General features: G+C 36.3%; 1 protein-coding gene across 1 annotated transcript in view; it reads right to left on the bottom strand.

The window, feature by feature from the left end:
• LOC111603529 overlaps nucleotides 1-18,857 on the bottom strand; it is a 45,476-nt gene extending 26,619 nt beyond the window's left edge. The window contains exons 1-2 of the mRNA XM_023321161.2: nucleotides 18,348-18,857; nucleotides 14,533-14,943 (exon numbers count right to left, since the gene is read on the bottom strand). Of these exons, the coding sequence (XP_023176929.2) occupies nucleotides 14,533-14,767 (235 nt within the window). The 5' untranslated portion in view covers nucleotides 14,768-14,943; nucleotides 18,348-18,857. The remainder of the gene's footprint in view (nucleotides 1-14,532; nucleotides 14,944-18,347) is intronic.
• Nucleotides 18,858-26,099: the final 7,242 nt, after the last annotated feature.

Here is a 26,099-nt window from a genome sequence, read left to right as displayed (position 1 = left end):
AGGAACAAGGACCAAGCCATAACGCCGTCTGCTGTCGCTGAAGTTGAAAAATGAAAGGAACGGAACGACTGCCGCAACTACCGCCCGCTCGGCTCTAGTGTCGCAAATTCAATTGGCAACTCAATGCAGTGGTCGTCTTATCATTAAATTCAAATATCAATCAATTTATCATAGAAACGCCGCACAAAGCAGAAAGACAACAGTAGACGCCACAAAGTTAGCCCAGCTTTGGCCAATCAGGCAACAGTTGCAGCTGCACTTGCATTAGCAGCTAATGCAAATGCAATTGACAGTTGACGTGACTAATGAGCTTATTAACATGGACTTAAATATCGATTCGAGTGTTAGAAAACTTACAACTTCACCTGAAGTGCAGCAGTAAATTATACAATTATGAACAGCGCAGTCTTCGAAATGTCTTGCATCTTTTATAGCTGCCCTAGTTATGTCAAGCTCTGCCTCACAACTTCTCCACATGAGTTCTACTTTCAGACTGACCAGAACTCCACACTGCTAAATTCACTCAGGCTGCTTAGGAGAGAGATCTCTGCTGGAATCACAGCGCATACAGAGCTCTCTCAACTCGATCCGTTCACTCACACAGCTGGCAATCAGAACGACTCTGTGCGAAGCGTATGAGTAGCCGTCTCGCTCTCACTCACAAGAGCTCGCACTATGTTCAGCAACCGCTAGCTTTGCCCCCCTCTCTCTCTCTCTCTCTCTCTCAGAGCAGTAGTGCAAACTCACTCGGATAATATTTTTACAACTCCCTGCAAGCTCTCTGCCGCACACTAATACAGCTGCAACTGTAGGAGACAATCACGTATAAGAAAACATGAGAAACAGAGGATGCTACTCATTTGACAGCATCAGCTCTTAAATCTTTACTTTTCAACTGAATGCTAAAGAGACATTTGTGTTATTTGTTTTAGAAGTATGTTATTGCAGCTTTTGAGTGTATTTTGTAACTTTTCAATAAACATTAATTTTTGTTTATCATCCACTTGGCGCATAATTAAAATATAAAGAAACATAAAATCAACAAATATGCGAGAAAGCATAAAAACAAGAAGACTAGACTTAGTCAACTAGTAATATGATATACTACAGGGTATGCTGCAGTCAGCAGTCCCTTCTTGCCAGCTGTCAGCTACTATATACTCTGTAACTGCAAGTGCAGAAGTCATAATAAGTTGAGCAAGAAAACAAATTCGGTATCTTATACTTTACAGGGTATTCACTAGTCAGTCAATATTGTTACCCCATTAAAAACGCGCACATGCGGTAAAATTATGAAGGCGCAGCTCAGTTTAGCTAGCGAATTAATACGCCTAATGCAATTTGAGCCACAAAAAGGTGGCTCAAAGTTCATCAAAGTGGCGTCCGCACAGCCATTGCAGCCCCTTTGAGTTGGCTTTGCCTTTGGCAGGCTTTGCCAGCTGCGCGGATTATGCACGCTGCGCTCTAGCCAAGCGCTAAGATTGACTTAGACGCGTTCTTAAGCTTAACTAAAAGCGACTTTAATTTACATTCTGAATGCTGAGCTGCGCCCTCAGCTCATATTAAGTGGGAACAACTGAATAAGTGTATTAGACTAAGGCGGCTGACATCGAATTTATAATGCAATTTTGGTTGAATAATGCAAACTCAGAACTATTGAAATTAATGAAAATAAATGAAACTATGCTGAGAGCGAATTTCTGACTTAATGTTGATTAATTTGTAAGCTTTTTGCTTTTCAAAAATGCTTAAAAATATTTTTTTATATTATTTAGAATCCAATTTTGTTTTTATTTCTAAAGAAAATTAAATAAAAAGAAAAATAAAAAGAAAATTATTATAAGCACTGTAGCTCGTATGATAAAGAAAATATTCAACATTAGTAGAGAACGTAAAGGCTGTGCTATGGAGATGTTGCGCAGTGTATCAATCAAGGAGATGAGCTGGGATGCCTCTGCAGCTGATGTCTAGATTGAAGATCAGGCAGGCGGTTGTACGAGCTCTGCTCGAGGAGTATCGAGAATTTGAGGTTTCTTTCAAAAGTTCTTTATTGATGCATCACAATTTATTTTAACCACTCCACAGTATTCCCCATCAGATCTTATAGACTTTTGCCAACATTTTGTCCCATCTCTTATACTTAAAAAAATAATTTTATATGGTTTCCGTCTTCATCTACTGAAGCGTAGTATAGCGCCGAGCTTTCATGTTACTCTGCAGTTTCTGGTAGCAGACAAAGTTGCAAAGAGGCATGTGTGGCATGTGATTGTGGCAATATTAGTATCCTTCTTTGGGCAACAATAGACGCAGATTCTTAGCTGCAGTTTTAGGCGTGTGCCAAAATCGAAGACGAGTTAAGCACACTCAAGGAAAACTTAACTGAGCTAATAAAATGGGCAAACTTCTAGGCTTAAGTGGGGCACATGAGAAGCAATAAAAAGCCGTAAAAATGTGAAAAATCAAAAAAAAATTAGTTTATGGAAATTTTAACTTTGACGTTACTTATTGAGCACATCTCGCCTAAGTTTGCTTACAACTTTAACTCTTCTCCTCTGTGCGAAGCGTATGAGTAGCCGTCTCGCTCTCACTCACAAGAGCTCGCACTATGTTCAGCAACCGCTAGCTTTGCCCCCCTCTCTCTCTCTCTCTCTCTCAGAGCAGTAGTGCAAACTCACTCGGATAATATTTTTACAACTCCCTGCAAGCTCTCTGCCGCACACTAATACAGCTGCAACTGTAGGAGACAATCACGTATAAGAAAACATGAGAAACAGAGGATGCTACTCATTTGACAGCATCAGCTCTTAAATCTTTACTTTTCAACTGAATGCTAAAGAGACATTTGTGTTATTTGTTTTAGAAGTATGTTATTGCAGCTTCTGAGTGTATTTTGTAACTTTTCAATAAACATTAATTTTTGTTTATCATCCACTTGGCGCATAATTAAAATATAAAGAAACATAAAATCAACAAATATGCGAGAAAGCATAAAAACAATAACAAAAGTAATCAAAATTTTGGAGCACTTTAGTGTTGTTGCTGTTGTCTGAGTATTTGTGTTTGGTTTGGCTGCTGAGCTTTGCTATTGGACCAGCTCAGCAGCTGTTTTTATAGCTCATAAATTCGTAAGATGCTGTTTTCGCATTGGCAAAGGCACTGCCACAGTCAAGATATGTATATATATATATATATATATATATATATATATATATATATATATATATTTTCATCCTTTCACTGCTTGCGCCTTGGCATATAAACGCGGAAATGGGCGCTCGAGCCAAATCGATACAAAATTGATGAATACAAATGATCATAAAAAACAATAAAAAGCAATGCCAAAAAGCATCTGCTAAAAGGAAACAAAGCGGCAGCAAATCGAAACCAACCTGCCAGCCAGTTGGTTAGTCAGAAACAGAAACAGAAGCTGAAGCTGAAGCCTTGTTCTGATTTGGTTATAAAAATCCCAGCCACGTATTCTCTTCCGCCTGTGTGTGCTTGGATTGGGTTTCTCTTTAAGAATCGTAGAGAAAACAACTTGGATTTAGCTAAGCGTGCATTTAACTTATTATTTGTATATATGTACGAGTTTATATGAATCTCAATAATCGTCATCAGTCACTCAATTGAAATTAATTTCGCGGAATAAGGCAGCAGTCGCTGTCTGCCAGGCTGTCCTTGTCGCATGTCTGCTATTGGCATCTATGGCCAAAGCCAAGGAGCGAGTCGTAGCCATTGCTTTGCTTGATTTCAAGCGTATCGTCGTTTAACGGCACACACACGCAGCACATATCGAAGAAAGAAATGAAGTTTAAGTAAATATGCATAGACAAATAGACACACACACGAACACACACACACACACAGGCGCACACGCACACTTGGGAATGCAGCCATGCAGACTTTGCCTTTGACGGGAAATTGATTTCAATCAATCAAATGTTGTGATTACTTTACTGGAGTGCCACATCTTGGCACCATTCTGTCAGCCATCGAGCAGTTAAAGATCTCCCCTGCTCGCCTGCCTGTTTGCAAGCCATTAGCAATAATTTACTTAAAGGCTTAAGTGAAATTTAAGACCCAAACTCACTTAACATCAACGCTTACACACAAGCACATAAATCCTTTGATATTCGAGTGCAAACTAAACATTGAGCAATGTCAATTATGACTATGTCATGTCAACAAATATTTTACTCAATCAAAACATTTGCATAGCTTGTTAAGGGTTTTTAACTGAGCTTTGATAGTTTTTAATATGAAATATATTTTATTTTTCATAAAAAGTTGAATTTTTAGTAATTATAATTAAAAGTCATAATTTCAGTAATTATAGCTGAGCTTTTGAAATTTTAACAAATTTTATTTAGCCTTGAGGCTCAATAAAGTTGTGACCAGGCAAGAGTGATACTATTTCCGTTAATTAAATTTAAACAATTGTTTAAGTTATTGGTAATATTTAAATAGTGAAATATTGTAAAAGATTTGCCATTTAAGTATAAAATATTATAAGTTGGTTAAAATAATAAAATTTGATATATTAACTAAATTGTTGCAATGCATATCAAACAAGCGCAGTCACGCTGAAAGTTTATTTATAGCAATAAAAGCTCGCATATATTTAATCAATTTTTATAAATACTATAAAATGGCATGCCTCTAGCTGCAAAATAAGTATATAATCATTGACATATCTTTAATTAATTTTTATGCTTTTGCAATTACTTTTTCTATTGCTCAGTTCTGCTGCAGCTGTCTTCTGCTCCACTTCCAAAGACTGTTATCAGTTTTATTAAGCACTAACTAAATATTGCGCTTATGATGTTTGTTTTATGGATTCCATTATTTAATATGTGTATACATATATATATATATTTATTTTTTATGTAATTACAATTAACATGCGAATGTCTCGATGCTCGCTGCACTGTCCGACGAGTCAAAGGCAATGGAAATTAATTTCATTTGTTCAGTGATGCGCACAAATATTATTGATAATTAACTTTGCGCGAGACGCAGAATAAAAGTCAATTTGGAGTGGGCGTCCAGAGTCGCAGCGCACTGCCATCGCATGGCATATTAAATATTTAATTAAGCTGCGCGCGCATATGAAAATTGCATTAAAAATGTCATGCAAATATTATTTGTTGGAATACGTTGCCTGCTGCCACGCCGCATTAAGCCGGAGCGTAAAAAATGTATCCATGCAGCTGCGAAATGGCAGACGCAGCCGCAAAACCTGCGCCACGCGCATAAAAAATTGAATATGTGAATATGTGAATATATGAATGTCTGACTGAAGTCCGTGCGGAACGAGGCCAAATGGGTTGGCTAACGCGGCGAGCCCCCAAAAAGCCGAAAAGTAGTTGTCAGTGCTGCTCTCTTTGACATTGAGCCAACGCGGCGTATGAGTGCTGGGAGTTGGCAGTTGGCAGTTGGCAGGAGGAGGCTGACGGCTGGATGCTGGCGGCTGGCATGAGGCGGAATATCGCTTGTCAAAGCTATTGACAGCTGTAAAGTTTGTCTGCGCATCATTTGGCATCTCGTTCTCGCAAATATGCATAATAAAATGCATAAATTCAATTAAAATTTCATGATATGCACAAAGCGCCGGGATGGGGCGTGGCCCAACAAACAAAACCCAAATATCACACAGAGGCAAAATAAGCGCATAAAACTCGCGACAAATGCACAAAGTCCAAATGTGTGGCCTGAAATTCGACTGTCGACTGTCGACTGCCATAATGGAAACAGCTGCACAGCGCCCAAGACACACACAGAGATAATGTTGATACTGACTGTGCAGCTGTGGGGGCCATTGGCAACTGCACACGAGAGCTGCGCATTTGCCACGAAAAAAGGAATGTAAAAAATACCCTACAAGTGGATCACATTGACAGTAAGACAGAATCGGATATATATGAGAAATTAATATTATATTATTGTATATTAATTATAGAAAATATAAAAAATACTTTATAAAAATAAAGACTTGTTAGTAATAAATAAACAAGTGACGAATCAAAGTTATAGAGACACAATTTATACATTCAAGTATTTTGATATTAATTAATTATTTTCTATGCATTTTTAATATTTATAAATGGTATAATTACTACTATTTTATCTGGCTATGTTTTTCAATTTAAATGAATGAAAGGTATATAAATATGAAAAAGAAATAAGTGAAATATAATATATTTATATTTAAAAACTATATATGATATTATACACTGCAATTAAAGAGATAAACCAAATATACACTTAAGCTTAAGAAATTTATTATGAATAACATATGAGTGAGTAATTAATTTTTTAAAAATATTTTATTTATTATTAAAAAATAGATTTTCAAATAAAACAAAGTGGAAATATAGCAGTCAACATAGTACTCATTCACAGCCTCAAATGAGTTAAATATATTCAATAAGAAGTACTACACGGAGAATATATTATTAATTATCAATTGCTTACTAAAAATGTACAAAAAAAAAAAAAAAAAAAATTCCAAATATAAGAAAAACTTTTATTTACATATGTGTGGAAATTAAAAATAGAAATAAAACTGTATAATAATCATTAATTAATAAATTTTTAATTTGGTATGTTTTAATAATTTTGTATGTTTTTTAAATTCACATTTTATCACATATTTTTTGATTTTATATTTTAGAGAATAAAAACAGCAATAAAAAAAAAAATTTTAGAGAACAAATTATGATAAAGTATGAATAATGAAAACATAGTTGACTTATTTTCTAATGTGATCTGAATTATATATTGAATTTTCATTGAAGTAAGGGCATTCAGCAATCTTCATAGATTTTCGTCATTTCAGCTATTTTGTTATAATAAATTTTGAAATTGTTCGCTTTTGGCATAATTTGCGCAACAATTTTAATGCTGAGTTTTGCACTTTGTCACAAAAAGAAAATAGAACAGAAAAAATTGGGGAAAATGGGAATATGGCAAAAGGGAAAAATAACATTTAAAATGATGGCCATAATTTAGCTAAAACTTTGTTGTTGCTGTTGTTGCTTTTGTTAGGGCAGCTGCTAATGCTGCTTTATTGTTATGGATACTTTTTGGCATTGCTTTCGCTTGCCGCACATTATTCGCACACATGATGCGAGCACTCGAATGAGTGCTCTTTGAGTGTGTGTGTGTCATATGCATATGCAAATGCTGATGTTAACAGCATGTTGGGAATGCTAATGCCTCAGCATGTTGTCATAAATTTCGGCCACAAATCTTTTGCCATCTGCGGTGACCTTTCAACTGATGGCCATAAAACTGCCGCTTTGGCTACTTTACAGCTTGAAGAGGCCCAAAGTCGCGATAAGCTCCACCGTTCCACAGCACCACTGCTCCACCGGCAGCATCGGCTTAACCCATCCAACTGGGCCTGTCGTATATCAACATCAATGCCGGCACTGGACAGCCGCCCATTGATTACCACTTACCAAATAAATTACTCGCCTGGCCGGCAGCTAAGAGCCGCACACAAAACTTTCGCTTTACAACTTTCACTGGCTGGATGCAGCAGGCGAGCTGCACAGCTTTGCCCAGCCGGAGGCGCAATTTTTCTGCTCTATTTGCGCTCGTCTAGTGCCAAAAAACTAACATCGAGATGCCATTTGCCGGCGCTGCCCCAGTCGCGGCTGAGTGCGTCCGAGTCCTGGGCGAAAGTGTTGGGCGCGGCTTTCACTGGCACTGCGCCGCCTCGCCTCAGCGCCACAGCGCCACAGCGCCATTAGCACCCAGCGATGGGCACGTGACAAGACTCGAAGTGTTTTATGTACAAAGTATAGAAATGATATCGGATATAGAGATAAACTGCGTACTATCTGAACGATAGGCACCTTGGCTCAAAGATATCTAAGTTCAGAGTTGTCTTTTAGTAAATGTAAACAGTTCTCAGAGGCTATATATTTGACTGAGTTGCTTTAAGCAAGGTCTCCTTCTATGCTCGTCTTTTATCTAATTATTCTATTCTATTTTTCAAGCGCATATAATCTGTGTATAATATGTAATCTAACTTTAAGTAAGCTGGGGTTAAAGTCGCCAGTGATATATGTCTTATAGCAGCTTAGGATTCAGATCCAGAGAGTTACTTTCTCTTCTTGAGAAAGTTCCTTTGCTGCTCTTTCTTTATTTCCTTAAGCTTTAAATTATTATTATTATTATTTCAAAGGAATATATTGATATAACTTAAAAGAAACTAGAGCTAAAGACTTCAGTGTATTATGTCTAAAGTTTTTGTTTTTAATGCTGCACTTCAAGAGACTTTCACTCTCTCTCTCTCTCTATCTCTGGCTCCATCTCCACCCGTCTCATTTCACTAAAACCCTATTATTATTTCAACAAGTTTTATCCAGTTCTCATAGAACGAATTGCCAGCTGCACAGCTGTGCAAAGATTTCCTTGATATGCTTTCTATCACGCTGCCATCGCCAACTGCTCAGCTTGGCGCAGTGCCTCGAAAGTATGCTACATTTTCTTTAACTTGTGCGTTAACATATTTCTGGAGCGTTTGTCGCTCTTTGTTTGAATTTGAGGAATGCCATGCGAGCAGGAAATGACAAAAGTGAAAATATTTCAAGCACTTGTGCAGCGCTTTGTCTGCGCGCGCCCCTGCCCCTGCCCCACATACCTATCACATGTGCTACACTAACTATCTCAGATGTTTGTGTATTTCGTGCAAAGCGCATTAAACACACACATACATGTGGGAGCAAATCGATTGAATTGTCTTTTCCGCTTTTGTGCGCTGCTTACATGACTTAAACTGAGCGCTGATTTGGCCCCCCAAACGAATTTGTTCTTTGATTATGTCAAATGGGGCAATTGGTTAGTAAAATATTTAAATTATTTAAGCATTCGACATTTCAAATTTTCGTCTTTTGGCTTCATTTGACGCTGGCTGTGAATCAAATCAATTTGGCGCCGAGCGCAGGGTCAGCGCCTGACCTGAAAAGCCTTTTAGCCTTAACATTTGCCTTCGCCTTTGCCTTTGCCTTTGCCTTTTCTGGATCATTTCTGGCACCGAGTGCTGATTATTTTATGCCTGCCTCTTAACTGACTGCCGACTGGTGTCATGTTGTTTGTGGGTCTTGAATTCTTTTTCTACGCTGCTCTTCTTTTTTCTCTTTTTTTTTTTTGATAAATTTACCATATCGTTAGCGCGACCCTTGGGCTGCTCCTTTTGTGCCATTATATATATGTGTGTGTGTGTGTTGGCTTGGGCTGAGCTGCACCAATTGCTGTAATACAATATTTTTGCCATTAGGCAGCCAGTTACAGTGTTTGTATTTTGTTGGGTTCGAGCTTTTGGGTCTAGCTGTTGCCCACATTGCAGCGCTGCGCGAACCTTTTTGGCAGGCCATCAGGCCGTGGGTGGCTGGCCTCTGTCGAGGGTATGGCCGAGTCGGTCAACTCATTAAAAACTGACCACAGGTTGCGGCCCGTGGGAACTCTCATATCATGCCGCAATGATATACCAAAAAGTCGAAACGCCTTTTGGCCTGTTGAAATGTTCGTGCCTAATGGTACGTAAAGTCGGCATGATTAATAGGCGTCAGTCGCTTGTTTGTTTGTTCGTCAGACATTAATGCCACGCCCCCTGCCGCCCCTGCCCAGCAGTTTATACAAGCTGCCGTTTCTTTCTGCGCTCTAATGATTTCAATACGAATCGACTGAAGGAAAAAAGAAGTCAACACACGCACCGAAATGTGTTTCATTTTGTTTCAATTTGCTTAGCTCGCTTTTTTGTTAGGGGCGTTGGCCGGTCAGGCTGTTCAGACCGGCTCAGCCATTGTTTGTCTCCATTTCAGGTTTTTATTCCTCGCTTCTGGCTTTTAGCTATGCCCATCATATTTAATTGAAACGTTTCAATTTATGGCTGCGCGCATATCAATTTACCAGAAGAACAAAAAGGGGCGAATGGCATTTGTATTTCACTCTTTTAATTGTTGTTCTTAAATTTATAATGATAGAGCCAGACTATCAACAGCATTTAATTATCTATCGAACCTTTAAAGACCAGAGTTGATTTAAGAATATATAATGTCTTAAAAGTGGCCTGTCTGTATGTTTGTGCCTTAAACGAATTCGATTTGTGCAGCTGATTGTAGAGTTCATAAAAATGTTGACACTAAAAGCATCATTAAATATGAATGAACGAATTACGCCGATGAGCAATGCGATTGTCGAAAATTTATTTCTATTTAAGCTACCTGCTGTTAGCGTCAATCTCAACTACACTCAAATCGACAACAACAACAGCAACTGAAGCAGCGGCAGCAGCAGCAGGGACTCATCAAATCGAGCACAATAACAAAAGCCAAGCTGCCATCATTTGGCAAATGCAAAGATAAACTTCAACAATGGCTTAGTGGCTCAGAATGATTTTGTTGCTGTTGTTTTTTTTTTATGTGTGTCACACGAATAACAGGAAGTACATATGCGTGTGTGTGCAATCAGACAGCTATCATCATCTATTGTCGCACTCTGCCGCTCGCTCTGCGGATAATCAAAACAAAAACACTTGCTTTTGCCATTGTAGCGAAACAGTTTTATTTTGAAAATAAAACAAAAGCCCACTTGAGCTTTTGCTCAGTTCGCAAGAACAATTTAATGCGATAGTGTGTGTGTGTGTGTGTGAGCGCACACCCAGTGTCCCCAATGGCCGAAAAGGTGTGTTCAGCCTTGCATTAGTATTCTTGCTGGCAGAGCGAGACAAAAAATATTAAAATTCCATCCAAGTACGTGAAATAAGCTGCTCTACATAAATAATATATTTATCAAATATTTCAGGCAAGAGAACTCATTCGATTGGTGAAATGAATAAATGAATAAATATAATCATAAAGCTGATTGCAACCTGTTTTTTCACTCTCTCTCTCTCTCGAGTGTCTGCTGGAATTTAAGTTGTCAACATTTTTTCAGCTGAATATAATACGGCTTTATAGCATCCTTTTCAGAGCTTTCAATGAGCCTCAAAACGAGGCTATGATTAGTGTGCCACGATGTGGATAATTGCCAGCGAGCGCTGGACATTATTTTTGGTTGCTGAATAATTGTTTAATATAATTAAGGTAAACAATAATAAAAATAAATATTGTATTCATTTGTTACAAACAAATATGCTATAGACAAATTATTTATTATTTGACCAAATAAAATGGGAAATAAAAGAGCAGAGGAAGTCTGTGTTTCCTCTCTTAAGTAATTTTTAAAATTAAAGTTTGATTTGTTTTCAAAACTAATCAAAATTAGTTATTAGTTAGTTTAAAATAATTTTAGAAAAATTGTTTAATAAAATAAGAAATTTGATATGAAGTGAAAAAACTGTTTGAAATAAAAATTGTTTCTTAAGATCTATATAGTAAGCTGCTTCAAAAGATATTTATAATTAAGTCTTAATCAAAGATTTTTTATCGCTTCTTCTCAAATTTACTTAAATCGTAGTCCCATTTTTATTTTTTTAAATATATTTAAAAATCATTTATAAATTCTTAATATTTTCAACATTTTTAATTTTATCTGATATCTTTCCAGCTTAGCAAGCACTTGCTCAGGATAAACATAGGCTTCAATATATGTAATAAATAATGAACATAATTATATAAATTCACTTCTAATTTACTGTTTTATTTTATATGTGTTTTACAGGATATGCCATAGTCGTTCCTTTACTTAAGCTTTATCTTCCTTAAAAGCCCAGCTGTGCCTCTCATGTGAATCAAAATTAGCCCTGTGTGCCGCCTAGATGAGCAGCTGGCCAACTAACTAAGTCAAGGGCAACGTTTGATTTTTTGATTTTTATTTTGAGTTTTTTTTTCTCGTCTCGTTTAGGGCCGACTGCTGATTAATGAGGCTGGCTAATGAGAGTAGGCGTCAAATTTCATGACTTGGCCTTTGCGCACTTTGCTAAAATTCATATTTAAGTCAGTCAGTTTATTTTTGGAGGCGGGGGCGTGGCTGTCAGAGGCAATCAGGCTGCAGGCGAAATGCGTCGCAAATATCAAAGAGCGTATTTACATGCAAAACAGGAATTGTGGCCCAAGTTCAGGCTTGGGGTTCCGGTAAATTCCCTTTTAATACTTATTGAATGTGGCTGAAGAGGGTAAAATGTTATATTTTCTTCTCTTTAATTTTCTTCTGTTTTCTTCCCTTTTCTTTTCATCTCTTCTCTTCACGTCTCTTCTATTCTCTGCAGAGTATTTGAAAGTTGGGTATTCCCTACCCATACAAAGTATTTTATGTTTTTTAGCTGCTGTCGCTGCTAAGTTGACTTGCCACAGACGCGCGTTTCAGCCAGAAAGAAAAAATTGAAAACCATTAGGATTAATGTTTAGTTGAAAGATTTGCGCGTTAAGCCATTTTTACATGGCCGCAATGCCGCTGCGGCTGCGAGTGCTGGCGCTCGTCCTGATGGCTGACTCCTACTCGGAAGCTGGCGCTGGCGTTGACTCGGCTCTGGCTCTTGCAATTGCTAATGTAGTTTATGTGTAACAGGCGGAGGCTTCTTAACGTTAACTGACGGCAAACCGTTATGGCTTAAGGGCGAGCGACGCACAAACGGCATGTAAAATGTGACATTTTAATGTATGCAAATGAGACGTTGAATTAAGCCCCTGGAACACCCACTCACACACACACTGACACACATACACATCAGTTGGTTTCATATCCGTTTCCGTTTGCTTTTGCGCCATGTGATATGATTTAAAAATAATGAAAGCCAACGCTCTTCAATAGCTTTAATGTTGTTCCCCACGCTCTGAGTCTCCCCTTCTCAGGGTCTATCGCTCTCTCTCTTTCTAGCAACGTGACTTGTATATCATCTACCCTCTCTTTTTCCTCCTTCGCTGTGTGTGTGTGTGTTTGCTCTGCGGAAATGTCAACTTAACTTTTTTGCGCTTTGACAGTGACACAACAACAGGAGCAAAGCTCGCCCCAACGAGGATTATGCGAGGTAGCGGGTCCTCGTCCATCTAGAGGCAATTTATTAATTTCTATGCAGCGTGCGTATCGTAATTTGTTTTGTTGTTTGCTTTTTCTTAGCTAGAAAATTACTTAAGTACCAGTTGCTTCGTTTCGATTATTTGAACTTTGCTTTGCAATTTCGTTGATTGTTTTTTATTGGCATAATTTTTCTGCCTGTCCTTGAGTTGCTTCAAGGCAAAAATTTCCCTTTGACATATTTCAAGTGGCTGAAAAATTTAATTGAGCTCACGTATTTTTTCCTTAATATTTATGGCTTTCATTTGGAACTCAAAGTTGCCCGAATATGCATAAACATTTCTCAGTATTTAACTGTAAGCGGCTCAATCGAAGATGTAATTCATGGCAAGGTTCTTTGAAGTGGCACTTCCTTTCTTGAAACATTTTTTTATTTCATTTATATACATTTATTTCACTCTTTTAATTAATATATTATTTTCTTCAATCAGTTTTTATGAGTAAATTTAATTGTAAATATTTTTTACTAGTATTTCTCTCGCTTATTTTGGAATTTTTTTTAACAATTTAATTAGTCTAATATTTTCATTGTTATTTATTTAAAGTATTTAATTATTGTTTATTTTTTTGTTATTTATTGTTTTCTCATAAATATGGTTCATATATTATTTATTTATATATTTATTATTATTATTATTATTATTTATTTATATAAATACCCTTAGAGAACATTTTGTTCAATTATCTATTTTATCAATTTTGTTTTAATATATTTTTTTCTTTCTTTATTTGTGTATATATTATAAGAAAAAAGATTTTATTAAGTTTTAATAGTATCTATTGAATTCTTTTTAAAGACATTAAATAATTTTCATTAAGTTAGCTTTATCTTCTATTTATTTACTTGTTTTAATTAAAATCAATTTTTGATATATATATTTTTTTTTTAAATAATCCTCTTTCTAAACTGCTTTCAATTAGTTCATAAATATGAATAAAATGCAATTAAATAAATTGCATTTAGCTCGATTTTAATTGCACTTTAAGCCTAATGACAAGTTAAATATAAAAATACATTTTATATTAATTAAAAATGTATAGAAAATTTCAATTCTCAACTAGTTTCAGTCTAACATTGTTGCAATTCTTTCTACATATTTTTCATTATCCAAAAGTAAACTTTGTTATTTGAATAGTCAGTGAATAATTGAAATTATGGAATATATATATTATCTTTGGCAAATGCAGCTAACATCATTTGCTTATACAAATAACATTGGCCGAGCGAATAAGGCAAATGTTTGTCCAGCTGCAGGCGTTTCAGATGGTTATCAGATCATTTGCTGCTTAAGCCAATGGGCAATGAATTTCTGGAGAAAGAGTACAGGCACACACACACACCCACACCCAAACACACTTAATGTTAAATGAACAAACATTTTCAGCTTAATTTGTGCCAGTTTTGGCAACATTTAAACATAATTTTTGGGCTCTGGCATTAATTGCAAACCATTTAAAATAATTGTTTAAAGAAGCTAAAATATTTGGGCTTTGTGGAGCACTCACCGATTAGCACTAATATCACATGTAGCATATACCAAAGCTGCAAATGCGTTGCTCTTGTCCTTTTGGCCAGGCCAACAGCTTGGCCTGCCTGTTGCTTGTGGCTGTGGCTATGGTGGTGTTGCTGCTGCTGCTGGTGGTGCTGGTGCTGGTGGCTGTGTTGTCGGTGGTGTCCATGTCCATGACTGTGACTCAGCCTGTGACTGTGACTGTGACTGCTCGGCTCTGGCATACACATGCTGGCAGTTGAAACACTTTCACTGGCTGCAAGGCTCAAAGGGCTGACTGTTCGCCTTTTGCTATTTGTGTGTTTATTTATGTGCTGTGGGCAGCGTCCAACGGGCTCGCCCACGCGCACACAGAGAGCGATTCTCGCTCGCTCTCGCCCTTTCTATTCGATGTGTTTATTAATTTCTGTGTGAAGCAAGAATTCACTTATTTAATTTAGACATTAAGTTGATATAGCTGTTTGTTGTTCTTGTTATTGTTGCTGCTCTTGTTGTTGTTATTCTTATTTTAACTGCCTGGCAATTAATCACTTTTAATCGGGCGCGCGAAATGTAGCCGGAAAACAAACGAGTAAAAGAAGAAGACGAAAAAAAAACGAAAAGCAAAGCGAGCGAAACTATTAAACGGCCAGGACGCAGCCGAAGTTAAAGACATAAATTTTGCAGCATTTTGGCCAAAGATTAATTACAACAGCAAAGCAAGGGAGAGACAGAGAGAGAGAGAGAGAGAGAGAGAGAGAGAGAGAGAGAGAGAGAGTGAGAGGCACACAGTGAATGGGACACTATTGAGGCGCATGCAACATAAATTCAAAATTTAACCCGCCCCCGCCTCCGCCTCCGCCCCACTCGGCTGTTGCTGCCTCGCATTTGATTTACTGCTAACTGGCAAACGCTTACAACAAGGCAATTGAGAGTCCTTGTTCAAGCACTTTCTCTGCCCGCTGTCGTTGTCGTTGGCGTTGGCGTTGCCGTTGTTGATGCGCCGCTGTTAATATAATAATGCCACACGCTTCGCTGACCCACATGGGCCGCACTGCAGCCAAAAGCCCATCAAACTTGATTAGCGGCAACTGCTGCCGCTGTCCCATGCCTCCCCACCGTCCCTTCCTCCACCCACTCTGATAACTTTCTCTATAAATACGCAGCCCATTTGACCTTATTATTATATATTTATAAATTGTCATTAGCTTGCACATCTGTGCAAAGCCTTTAAATATTACTAAATTGCTTTAATTCATTTTTAGAAAATTAAAATGTAAATAAAAAAATTTTAAAAATATTATATATTTACTAAAACAAAATAAAAAATAAAATGCAGAAAAATGTTCAAATTATAAATATTTTAAAAGTTTTCCTAGGTATTAAAGCAATTCAGAAAATTACACATTTCTCCCTTTCTCGCGCTCTTAATAACCCTTTACAAATTCTTAAAATAAAATTTAATAAAAATAGTTCTTAGACTGCTTTTGCAATATATATATATGAAGACCCCTTCGAGATTTTAGCAGTTACACAGTGTCCACTGCCCACAGATATTTAATTTGCAACCTGCGGCTTCTTCGTTCATGGAATCACTACCAAAGAGTGCTCACTTATGGTTTCCATTCAACAATGCCTTGTGCCTTATGCTTTTGCTCAGCTGCAGTCAGCGAGCACAGGGAGAGCGGCATTATTTCTCTTTCAATGTTAACTCCTACAAATTAATCATATCAAAAGTTTTCGTTATTTATCACTATCTTGATAACTTTTGATTTATATAATTTTCTACATATTTAATATTATGAGAATGAATATAATAAAAATATAAAAATAAAATTTGTTTGAAATTGTCGTCGGAAGCTATTGTCTTAGCTAAAACCAAATCTAATATCTCTTGTAATTGTAGTAAAATAATATACATCAAAGTTTGATCATTATAAGCTCTTAAAGACTTAGTGTACTGTAGTAAGAAACGTTCAAGAAATTTATCTAATATAGTTTGAGCTTCTTCTGCAAATTAATTATTTAAAACAATTGAAGAGATTGCACGCATCTATCATAGAGCTATATATAGATATATTGGAATATTATTTTACTATATAGACTGAAGACTCATTAGTGACATGAATGTGAGCTTTATATTCTTCTAAAATATTTTTGTGTTTGATATTTAATTAATAAAAATGATTATATTGCTGCTATTACTTTAACATCGGCTTACATATTTGCTGAATGTTTAGAATTCAATTTAAAAAATTTAGTTTATTACTTATTATTTATTATTTATTATTTACAATTTATTATTTAAGCTACAAATCAGATTTGATCACAGCACATCTACGCAAATTTCACACGTAAGTCACACTTTCAATAGTTAAAAAACGCATCTAGAGAAATGCCTGATAGAACAGCTAAACAGGATTTGGGCTGTTAAAACGTTAAAAAATCAAAACGATAAACAAAAGCCAATGCATAGCTCAACAAACAAAGCATTACAAAGTGCTTTTAATGACAACAGAAAAAAGCACAGAACAAAAAAACATAAAAAATACTTGACAAATTTTTTTACACACACTTGTACACAAAATGTTGTTGTGGTTGTTTGCACAACAATGGCAGCAGCAACATCAACAACAACAACAAAATGGCAGCTAACAAGTCGAGCAGAGATAATAAAGCAGCAGCGACAACAATAACAAATAACAAATACAAACGATAACAACAAAGCCAGAGGACACAAAAAAAAAAAAACAGAAATTGCTGCGTCATTGTTTTGAGAGCGCCTAAAAATATGCAGCACAAATTTTATGCGTGGCATAGTGAGAGCCAGCCAAGACTCAAACCAAGCGCCAAGAAGTGAAATTAAAACAATAAACACGATGAGAGGGGAGGCACAAGCAACAGAGCGGCGTACATAATTAAGTTAAATTAGTGAGTTGGCAGAGAAAAATAATGAAAATTACAATAGATGCAAATTAAGTTTAAAAAATACATAATAGAAGAAAAGCAGGATTTGTGTTGCGCGAAGAGCAATGGAAAGTCTAAAGAGAAGAGATCAGGGGCAGCATAGACACAAGCCAAAGAACGAGGAATAGGGGGAACACACACAGGTACAAAGGCAGATCGGCAACAACCAAGACTCAAACCAATCTGTGAGCAAAAACTTAGAACAAATATGAATTGAAGATTCTGACTTATATTAGACGTCATATAATAAAATATAAATGTATATTTCATATATTAAAAAATGAACTAAATGTAAATAAAATACAAAATACAAAGGAGAAAGAGAACAGATCAGTAATAGCCAATACTCAAACTAAAACTGAAACAAACTGGTAAAATTAGTGAACTCAAATAAATGAAAAATATAAGAGAAAATAAGAAAATGCTATGTAAATAAAACCAAAAGCAATATGAATAAGAAACACAATAAAACTTAAGCTGAGGAGTTCAAACTTTCTGAGCAAAAAAATGAACAGATCAGTGACAGTCAAGACTCAAACCCAAGCTGTACAAATATGGGGAACAGACGATCCAAAGGAACATTAATACAAATTTTAATATAGAACACAATGAAAAAAGAATTTATTATATTACAGACATTTTCTTTTCTATGCTTTTTCTGTCCAGTTGTAACGCTTTTATTTTAATTAACCGCAACCGCAGCAGTTCAAAATTTTCCACAAGGAACAGCAGCAGCAACAACAACAAACAAAATGCTTGATAAATGTTTGTGGCACGCAAATCGCATTTATTTTTATACTTTTTTTTATTAATATAATTTTATTTTTAAATTCGTGTTTGTCAAATTTATTCAAGCACACTTACAACTTGCACTGTATTTTCTCTGTTTTCTTTGAAATTTATTTTATTGCTCAATTTTTATTTTTTTTTTTATTTTTTAATGGAACGAGCAAAACTAACACGAAACAACTTTTAAAGCCCGCACACGACGCTTGTCCATCCAAATGCAAAAGTATTGCTGTGTGTGTGTGCGAGTGCGTGTGTGTGTTTGTATGTATATGTGCGTGTTTCTGGTTTCTGGTTTCGGTTTTTCAGTTCTGGTTCAATTCGAATGCCAAATAGCAGCGCGCGCGCGATTCAAACGACGTGCGTTCGGACTGGAGTGCAAATCATAACTAAAAAAAATTTTCAACTTCTTGTGCAAGCTTGTGGTGCGCCATCCGGCGGTCAATGCCGGAACTAAGCGTGCAACTGCAATCCTTGCGCATGCCTGAACAACGCATGCAAAACCGACGGCCCTTGAGCGAGGGCAAACAACATGCACGAGCGGCAGAGAGAGAGCCACAGAAAGCGAGAGAGCAGCGATAACACTCTCAGCTGAGCAGAGTATGCAGTTGTTCTATTTCCAAAACGTTGCGCTTCATAGTTAACAGAAAGCTCAACGCTGTTAAAATAATGGGATTTTTCGTGGACTTAGGCGGCAACGCGTTTGAAATTTGTGTTTTTATGGTTGCAGTTGATATGGAAAATAGAAAAAAAAATAAAATAATTATAAAACGAAGTATACCAATGTTGTTTAAAATTTGATTTATTGTAATTTAACTAAAGAAATATATATTATATAGTAAAGTAAATTTTGTTTGATTGATTGATAATTCGATATATTAAGAAAAATTATATATAATTTATAATACAAAATAAAACTAAAACGTCAAATGTTAATAAGTTCGTTTACCTAAAATACAAATAAATTAGCTACTCTAAAAAGCTCTTTAGGCCTTTGCTATGATAGTCACATTAAGCATACGCACTGTGGCGTGCTAAGCGAAAATCTTGAGACAATTCTTGATGAAATGAGCAATGATATGAATTAGAAATATTTTAATATAATTTAATACTTAAAATCTAAAAAGATTTTTATTTACGAATTGAATTGAAATCAAAGCAAAAGCATTTTCTTTCTCACGTCGCTTTTCTCTGATTTTTCTTAGGAAACTTTTGGAGGCAACACATTAATCAAGCAGCGTGGAGCAGCTTCCAAGCGGGCAGAGCCAGCGAAACAATTTCTATGCGCGACAATTATGAATATTTAACGAGCATTCGTTGATATGCTGCACAATTAAAAGCTATTAAAGAAAAGTAGAAAATTTAATGAAATTATATGTAAATTCCTTGCTATCTGCTGGCGGCCAAAGCCACATGCAAATAAATATGATAAATTATCACAATGTTTAATGAACCAACAAGCCAACAACAGCAAGGGCAGCCTCATACACGATATATATATATATATATATATATATATATATATATATATATATATATATTGCATGATATATGAATTTATCTATTGAGTGCAGAGGCAGCCGCATAGATGCGAAGGCAGCAAGGCACAAAGTCCCAAAGTCAATGCTATGATTAAATTTGCTTTTCATTTCTGTGTTAATAATTACATTTTATGCAGGTTTTTCAACACATTAATTAAGTATACGCAATGTTAAACGCTTCATATGAAACTGGAATTTATATTGCAGCACTTGAAACGCTCGAAAAGGTGTTGCCGGGTGTCAAAGGACATTCAAACACACACGAGCTACTTTAGCCATACATATGCAAATTTCTGACCAGCGTTGTTAGGGATACTAAGCAGCAGCAGCAGCAGCAGCAGCAATAACGTGTCCTGGGTCAATGGCATTTAACTTTATTTTTACTGCCGAATGCTTTGAGTGCAGCTGTGCAGCTGCTTGGCGCCCTCCAAGGGAAGAACAGTCGATGCGCTTAGCAAAACTATCGAAACTCTCTAAAGGCAAGGCAAGTTGGAAATGGAAATTTGATAGAAATTTGAATAAACAAAATTTTGAATAAAAAATTTGATAAAAATAATTTAATATGAAGGTTGATTTTTTAGAGGCTAACAGCTTTGAGTAGGCAGTTTTGCTTTATATGAGAGAACATTTAATAACTGAGATTGATATTTTTTCTTTTAATTTAATCTGACGTTTTAATATAATTAGATTTATTTCGAGCAACACCTGCAAATTAATGAAATTTTTAGCAAAGTTGTATTATCGAATTTCACAAGCACTTCAATCATTAGTAGCTCATCATTAGGCGGATTGTCTACGCAAGCAGAATTTTCCTTCTTAGAATTGGACTAAATTAGAAGTCTCTGTCGTAACAAAATTTTAGAAAATTAGTCTTTGTTGCGCTTTATGGGCTGGCGAAGTCATTGAAGAGGGTCATGATTATGATGCTTATAGAAATTGGTGTTCCAAATGGCTCTCACCAATTATATCAAAGTCATATTTATACATAAATGTCATCAAATAATGCATGCAATAAAGCTCGATTAAATGATATTCATACTTAATTTTTCTATTTTATTGTTACTTAAAATTGTGTAACTTTAGAGAAAACACCCAGCACAAGTGATTTTTATTGATTCTTTAGAGTTGTCCCCCTTAAACTAAAACAGAGATGAGAGTTAAATGTTGTTAAGTTGACAACTAGTAAAAAAGGGCTGTGGACTTTCGACAAAAATGTAGCAAAAGGTTCACAATTTCCACGAAAATGCCTAAGACTAAACTTTAATTGTATTTAGGCTCGAGTTTTTGGCTGTTCTTTACCAATTTCTTTACCTGGAAAAGGCTTAGTTTAGCCAATATACGGCTCGAGCTCTCAAGCATGGATTTCTATGAATTCGTAGCAAAAGATATAAGAGGCAAAGGGTCGTTTCATAAGTGAATTATGAATTAAGCTCAACAGAAAGAGAATTCCTATGAACGTTCGCTTTAAGTTTCGGCAAAGCAGAGATTAGCGAATTGAATTTGCAATGCCAATGCGAGTTGTTTGCGAATATTAAGTGCAATGCCCATAAGAGCCATGGGGCATAAAGCAACTTTGACTGCCATAATTTTGCAGCTGTCATAAAAATGGTGCACGGCCTGTTGGCGCTGCGAGCTGGGAGCTGGGGGGATATGGCTGGGCTTTGAAGAAAGGCTCTCCAAATGGCACATAAATTAATAGAAGCTGTTGCTGGCGAACGAGCGATGAGAAAAAGCAAAGCAGCACAAAGTTTGCAGCATACTTAAATAAAAATAAAATATTTCGCAATGAAAAGAAACTTCTGCACCTTGCGCCTCCTTCGGCGCCCTCCTTGCACTCTGTGGCATGGTTTTTATTGATTTATAGCGTTAATATTTTTGCTTTAATGCGTCAAATAAATTAAATTGTCTTACGCACCTTTTCAGAGCGCTGCTCGCAAAGGGCCAAAAACTTTGACGACCTCAGCTGGAGGCAGGTGGGCCGGCCGGTGGGGCGGCAGTTGTGTAGGGGCAGCAACAAATGCATAACTTCGATTTCAAAAGCAAATAAATATTCATAAAAAAATATTTTTGCACTCTCGAAAGCACTTTGCGGCGCAGTGCCAAGACACAGAATTATAAATATTCATTTATGCTAAGCGCCGACGCGTGAGTATTTGCAGGTGTCTGCGTGGGCGTTGCCACCTTCCCTCAACTGAACTTGTTGTTGTTCTTATTCTTGTTGCTGTTGCCACTTTTCGCGGCTTCTTCGGATTACTTGCCCTGGCTGGCGCTGCGTGTTGCGCGCTTTGCTGCCAATACGGGGCGTATGATTGATTTAATTACCGTGCAATGTAAGTTGTCTAACAACAGAGGACACCCTCAGCGTCCCCGCAGCCTGCATTTCAAAGCGGATTTTTTTCTTGCGGCACAGACTGTTGCGAGACCCATGACCTTTGCTCTACCATCTTGTGGCCTTGTAAATTGTCTGCGCAAGGTATTGAAAAAGTAATGAGATGACAGCTGAACAACAGCAGCTCACAGCGCCGACATTTATTGTGTACAATTATTTATTTTATTTTTTTTATTTTATTTTTATTATTTTTTCTTATTTTTTTCTTATGATTACCTTTAAGCTTTATTTTCAATGCACTTATCACAAGAAGTAATTATTATTAACAGAATTTTCAAATTCCGTTCAATTTGATCGTGGCTGCTATTGTTACTGTGGTGTTTGCTGAGACACTGAGAGCTTGCATTGCTTTGTTGTCAGAAATAATATCCGAGTGAGTTTGCGTATGAGTTGCACGCATTCATTTCTGCCTGCTGGCTTCAAGAGCCAGAGAGAGAGAGACAAATATAGCGGTTGCTTAGCATAGTCGCGGCTATTGCTGCGCGAGAGCGAGATCGCTAGTTAGACTCTTCGGACAAAGTTGCTCGACGTAGAAAACGCGTACAGAAATGCTCAGTCTGAAAAACAACATCAACATATGTATATAAATATTTCTTAATATATATCTTGCTGCTGAGTCTAGGTATCAAGGAGAGTGCTCAGTGCTTCTCTGCTCTATTTTTTGCTATCGCTGTGTGCCATCAGTTTCCATTCTAGTAGAGATCTCGCTCCTGAGCAGCATGGCAATGCGTTGAGGTGAGTGAAGTGTAGGATTTGAGTGAGGAGGTGTGAAATTCTGTCATCACAAGGCCAGTTTGAAAGTAGTTTTCGTGCAGCGAAGTTGTGAGTAATGAAGCTACGGTTAGCTAAGCCGATTTTATATTTTAGAGTCTATTCTCTGCAAGGAAACTTGTTCATTGAGTTATATTCTATTTGGCCTGCCTGTTAAATACTTTTGCATAAAAACTTTAGATTATTTATATTTACTATATTTTAAAATTTATATATTAAAATATTATATATTATATATTATTTTATATATTATAAATATTATATTAATATATTTTTATTTAATTTTATTTTTTATTTTTACTCAAACAAAACCCATTTTTTTAGATTATTTATATTTACTGTATTTTATATAAATTTATATATTAAAATATTATATAACATATTATATATTATATATATTATATTAATATATTTTTATTTAATTTTGTTTTTTATTTTTACTCAAACAAAATCCATTTGATGTTCATTAAATTCCAACTAATTTTTATTTAAAAAAATTTTTCTTTTTCCATATGCTTCAAAGCTTTCTGTGGCTAATCTGCTTGCTGTGTTGACTGCCTTTTTATGCTCAGTTTATCGAGTGTGTTGCTGTCTTTGTTACTTATTTTTTTTGAGGCAAATTCTTTATCTCATTTACTTGGTTAATTATGGCTCAGTGTTGGGACGACATAAAAGCGGAGCTCGTAAATCTTATCGGACGGACGAACGGTTACATTTTATGCGCCAGTTGTTGTGCCCATTGTTGTTGTAGTTGCTGCGGCTGCAGTCGCTGTTGTTGTTGTTGAGGCTTAGCTAAGCGCTAACGCCCGCATACACATAATTTCCGTTTTCCTTTGTAGCGCCCACAGCAGCGGCAAACAAACAAGCGGCAGTCGTACTTCATGTAATCAACATTTTAATTGCGGAAGCGGAACTCGCACACGCACACACCCACAGAGAGACACGCACACATATGTGGCCAGCGTGGCAGAGTGGGAGAACAAATTTAGCGTGCATATCTGTTACACATTACGCATACGCAATGTGTGCTGCTGTTGCTTTGCTTTGCGTTGCGTTCTTTGTCGCTGGCAATGCAGGTGTTGTATCTATAGAAACCCGCTGTGCACTCACTGCATTAGTGACAGAGAGGCAAGAAGAGTGACAGAGAGGGAGAGAGTGACAGCAGCACGTCGGGAATTCATTACATCAAATATAAAGAAAGTTTTAGGCAATTTGACAGAATCCGCTCACCCCAACCCAAAAGCAGAACGAAAATATATATATATATATATCTGAAAAGCTGTAAAAAAAGAAGAGAGAGAGAGGGATGGATATGGATATATTCCCTTGGCTCTGCAGCTGTAACGAGCTGCCTGCATGCAGGTAGCCCGAAATCTACTTAGCAAATGGGGGCAACGTGAACGTAAACGAATTTGCGAATATGCAGCAACAGCAGCAGGTGAAACTTCAGAGCCAAAGCCACAGGCACATATACACATAAACACACACACACATATATATATATATATATATATATATATATATGGATAGGTGGATAGATTTCTGTGTATAGGTAAGTTGGGCTGCCGAAACACTTGAGCGACAATGGCAGCAGCCAAAGACCCGTTCGAGAGCTGCTGCTGCTGCTGCTGCTGGCTTCGTTCTTATTCCCTTTTTTACAGCTGCCGCAGCAGACATGATAAATTCTCTTTAGTATGCGGCATACATGAGTGATGATATTAACCAACAACAGGCCAGCCAGAAACGTGCCAGCAGGGAGTGAGCAAGGGGCCAGAGGCGAGGGGCAAACGGGCCACCTCAGCAGGTGCCAGGCAAGTCAAGTCAGTCAGCCAGCTAGCAAAAAAATGAAGAAGAGAAGCAACAGCAAGAGCAAGTCAACTCAAGTTGATAATATCCTAGGATTCTGGGATTTAATAAGGCTTATTGCTTGGACAATTGAAGGAGAGAAATGTTGAAGGATAAAATATTAAAAAAATATTTAAATATTTTGAATAAATAAAATAAAAAAAAATATGAAAAATTAAAAAAAAAATATTTAAGTAAATATATATATATTACAGTAAAAACTGAACAAACTCGTGGAAACACTGCAATTATATGTTATAGAAATTCGAGTTTTTGAAATTTTAATATTAAAATGAAGAATTATCTAAAAAAACATAAATAAATTATAATATATTTCAGCTTTCGTATGTACAAATTAATAAATATATATATTATAAAGAGCTTATGTCTAGTTTATATCATTTGTCTTTTAATGTTAATTGTGAATATGTAACGATTGTATGATTTAATGGAGACTAATCGTGCTTCTGCCTTTTCTTCATTTAACGTGGGCATCTCAGAATTCATTTTACTTTATTTTAATAATTGCGCCAAACTCGGTCGAAGTGACTCTTTTTCTCTGTTCAGCATAGTGTGCCGCCAGAATTGCACAACACCTGAAGACTATCATATTATTATCTTCGATCAGACCTCTTGAACCTCTTTTTTATTTCACTCTTTTCTCATAACATAATGTTACTTAACAGTTCTTCAAACTAGCATTAAATGTTAATGAAATAAATCCTAGACATATGCAAGACTGAGCATATGTAAAATATATATGTTATAAATTACAAATGTTGTGTCTTCAACTACGTGCATCAACAGACTTATTCATAATATATTTGTATAATATATATGGAGAAATATTTATATTAAAAATTTAATTTACTTATTATTTAATTTATTTAGGCAATTGAATTTAATTTTTAATTTTAATTTAATTTATACAACCACATATTACTGCAAATCTAAACCATATAAAGTGCCTTCTACTACTCCCTTCTATGACAAAAAGAAGATCACTTTTGGGCACTTTTCGCCTTTACAGGGTATAGGAAAATGAAACTACGCTGGGAATTCTTGTGGTGCTGGGCGCTTTTTTCGTTGCGGTAATTGTCAGTGTATGTGTGTGTGTTTGTCCGTGTGCAGCGGCAGAAGAAGTTGTTAGTGGGTTGACTAGCTGCGTATCGGGTCGCAGTTGGGCTAAAGTGAAAACTTGCTGTTGACGGCGTTTCGATAATCTAATACGCTGGCACAACCTACAGCCACTTTTGTTCGATTTGAAATGTTTCCTTATTACAC

This window comes from Drosophila hydei, unplaced genomic scaffold (genome assembly GCF_003285905.1).
Source record: "Drosophila hydei strain 15085-1641.00,03,60 unplaced genomic scaffold, DhydRS2 tig00000172-arrow-pilon, whole genome shotgun sequence".
In the NCBI taxonomy this organism is placed as follows: domain Eukaryota; kingdom Metazoa; phylum Arthropoda; class Insecta; order Diptera; family Drosophilidae; genus Drosophila; species Drosophila hydei.
This window is presented reverse-complemented; position numbering and strand designations above follow the sequence as displayed.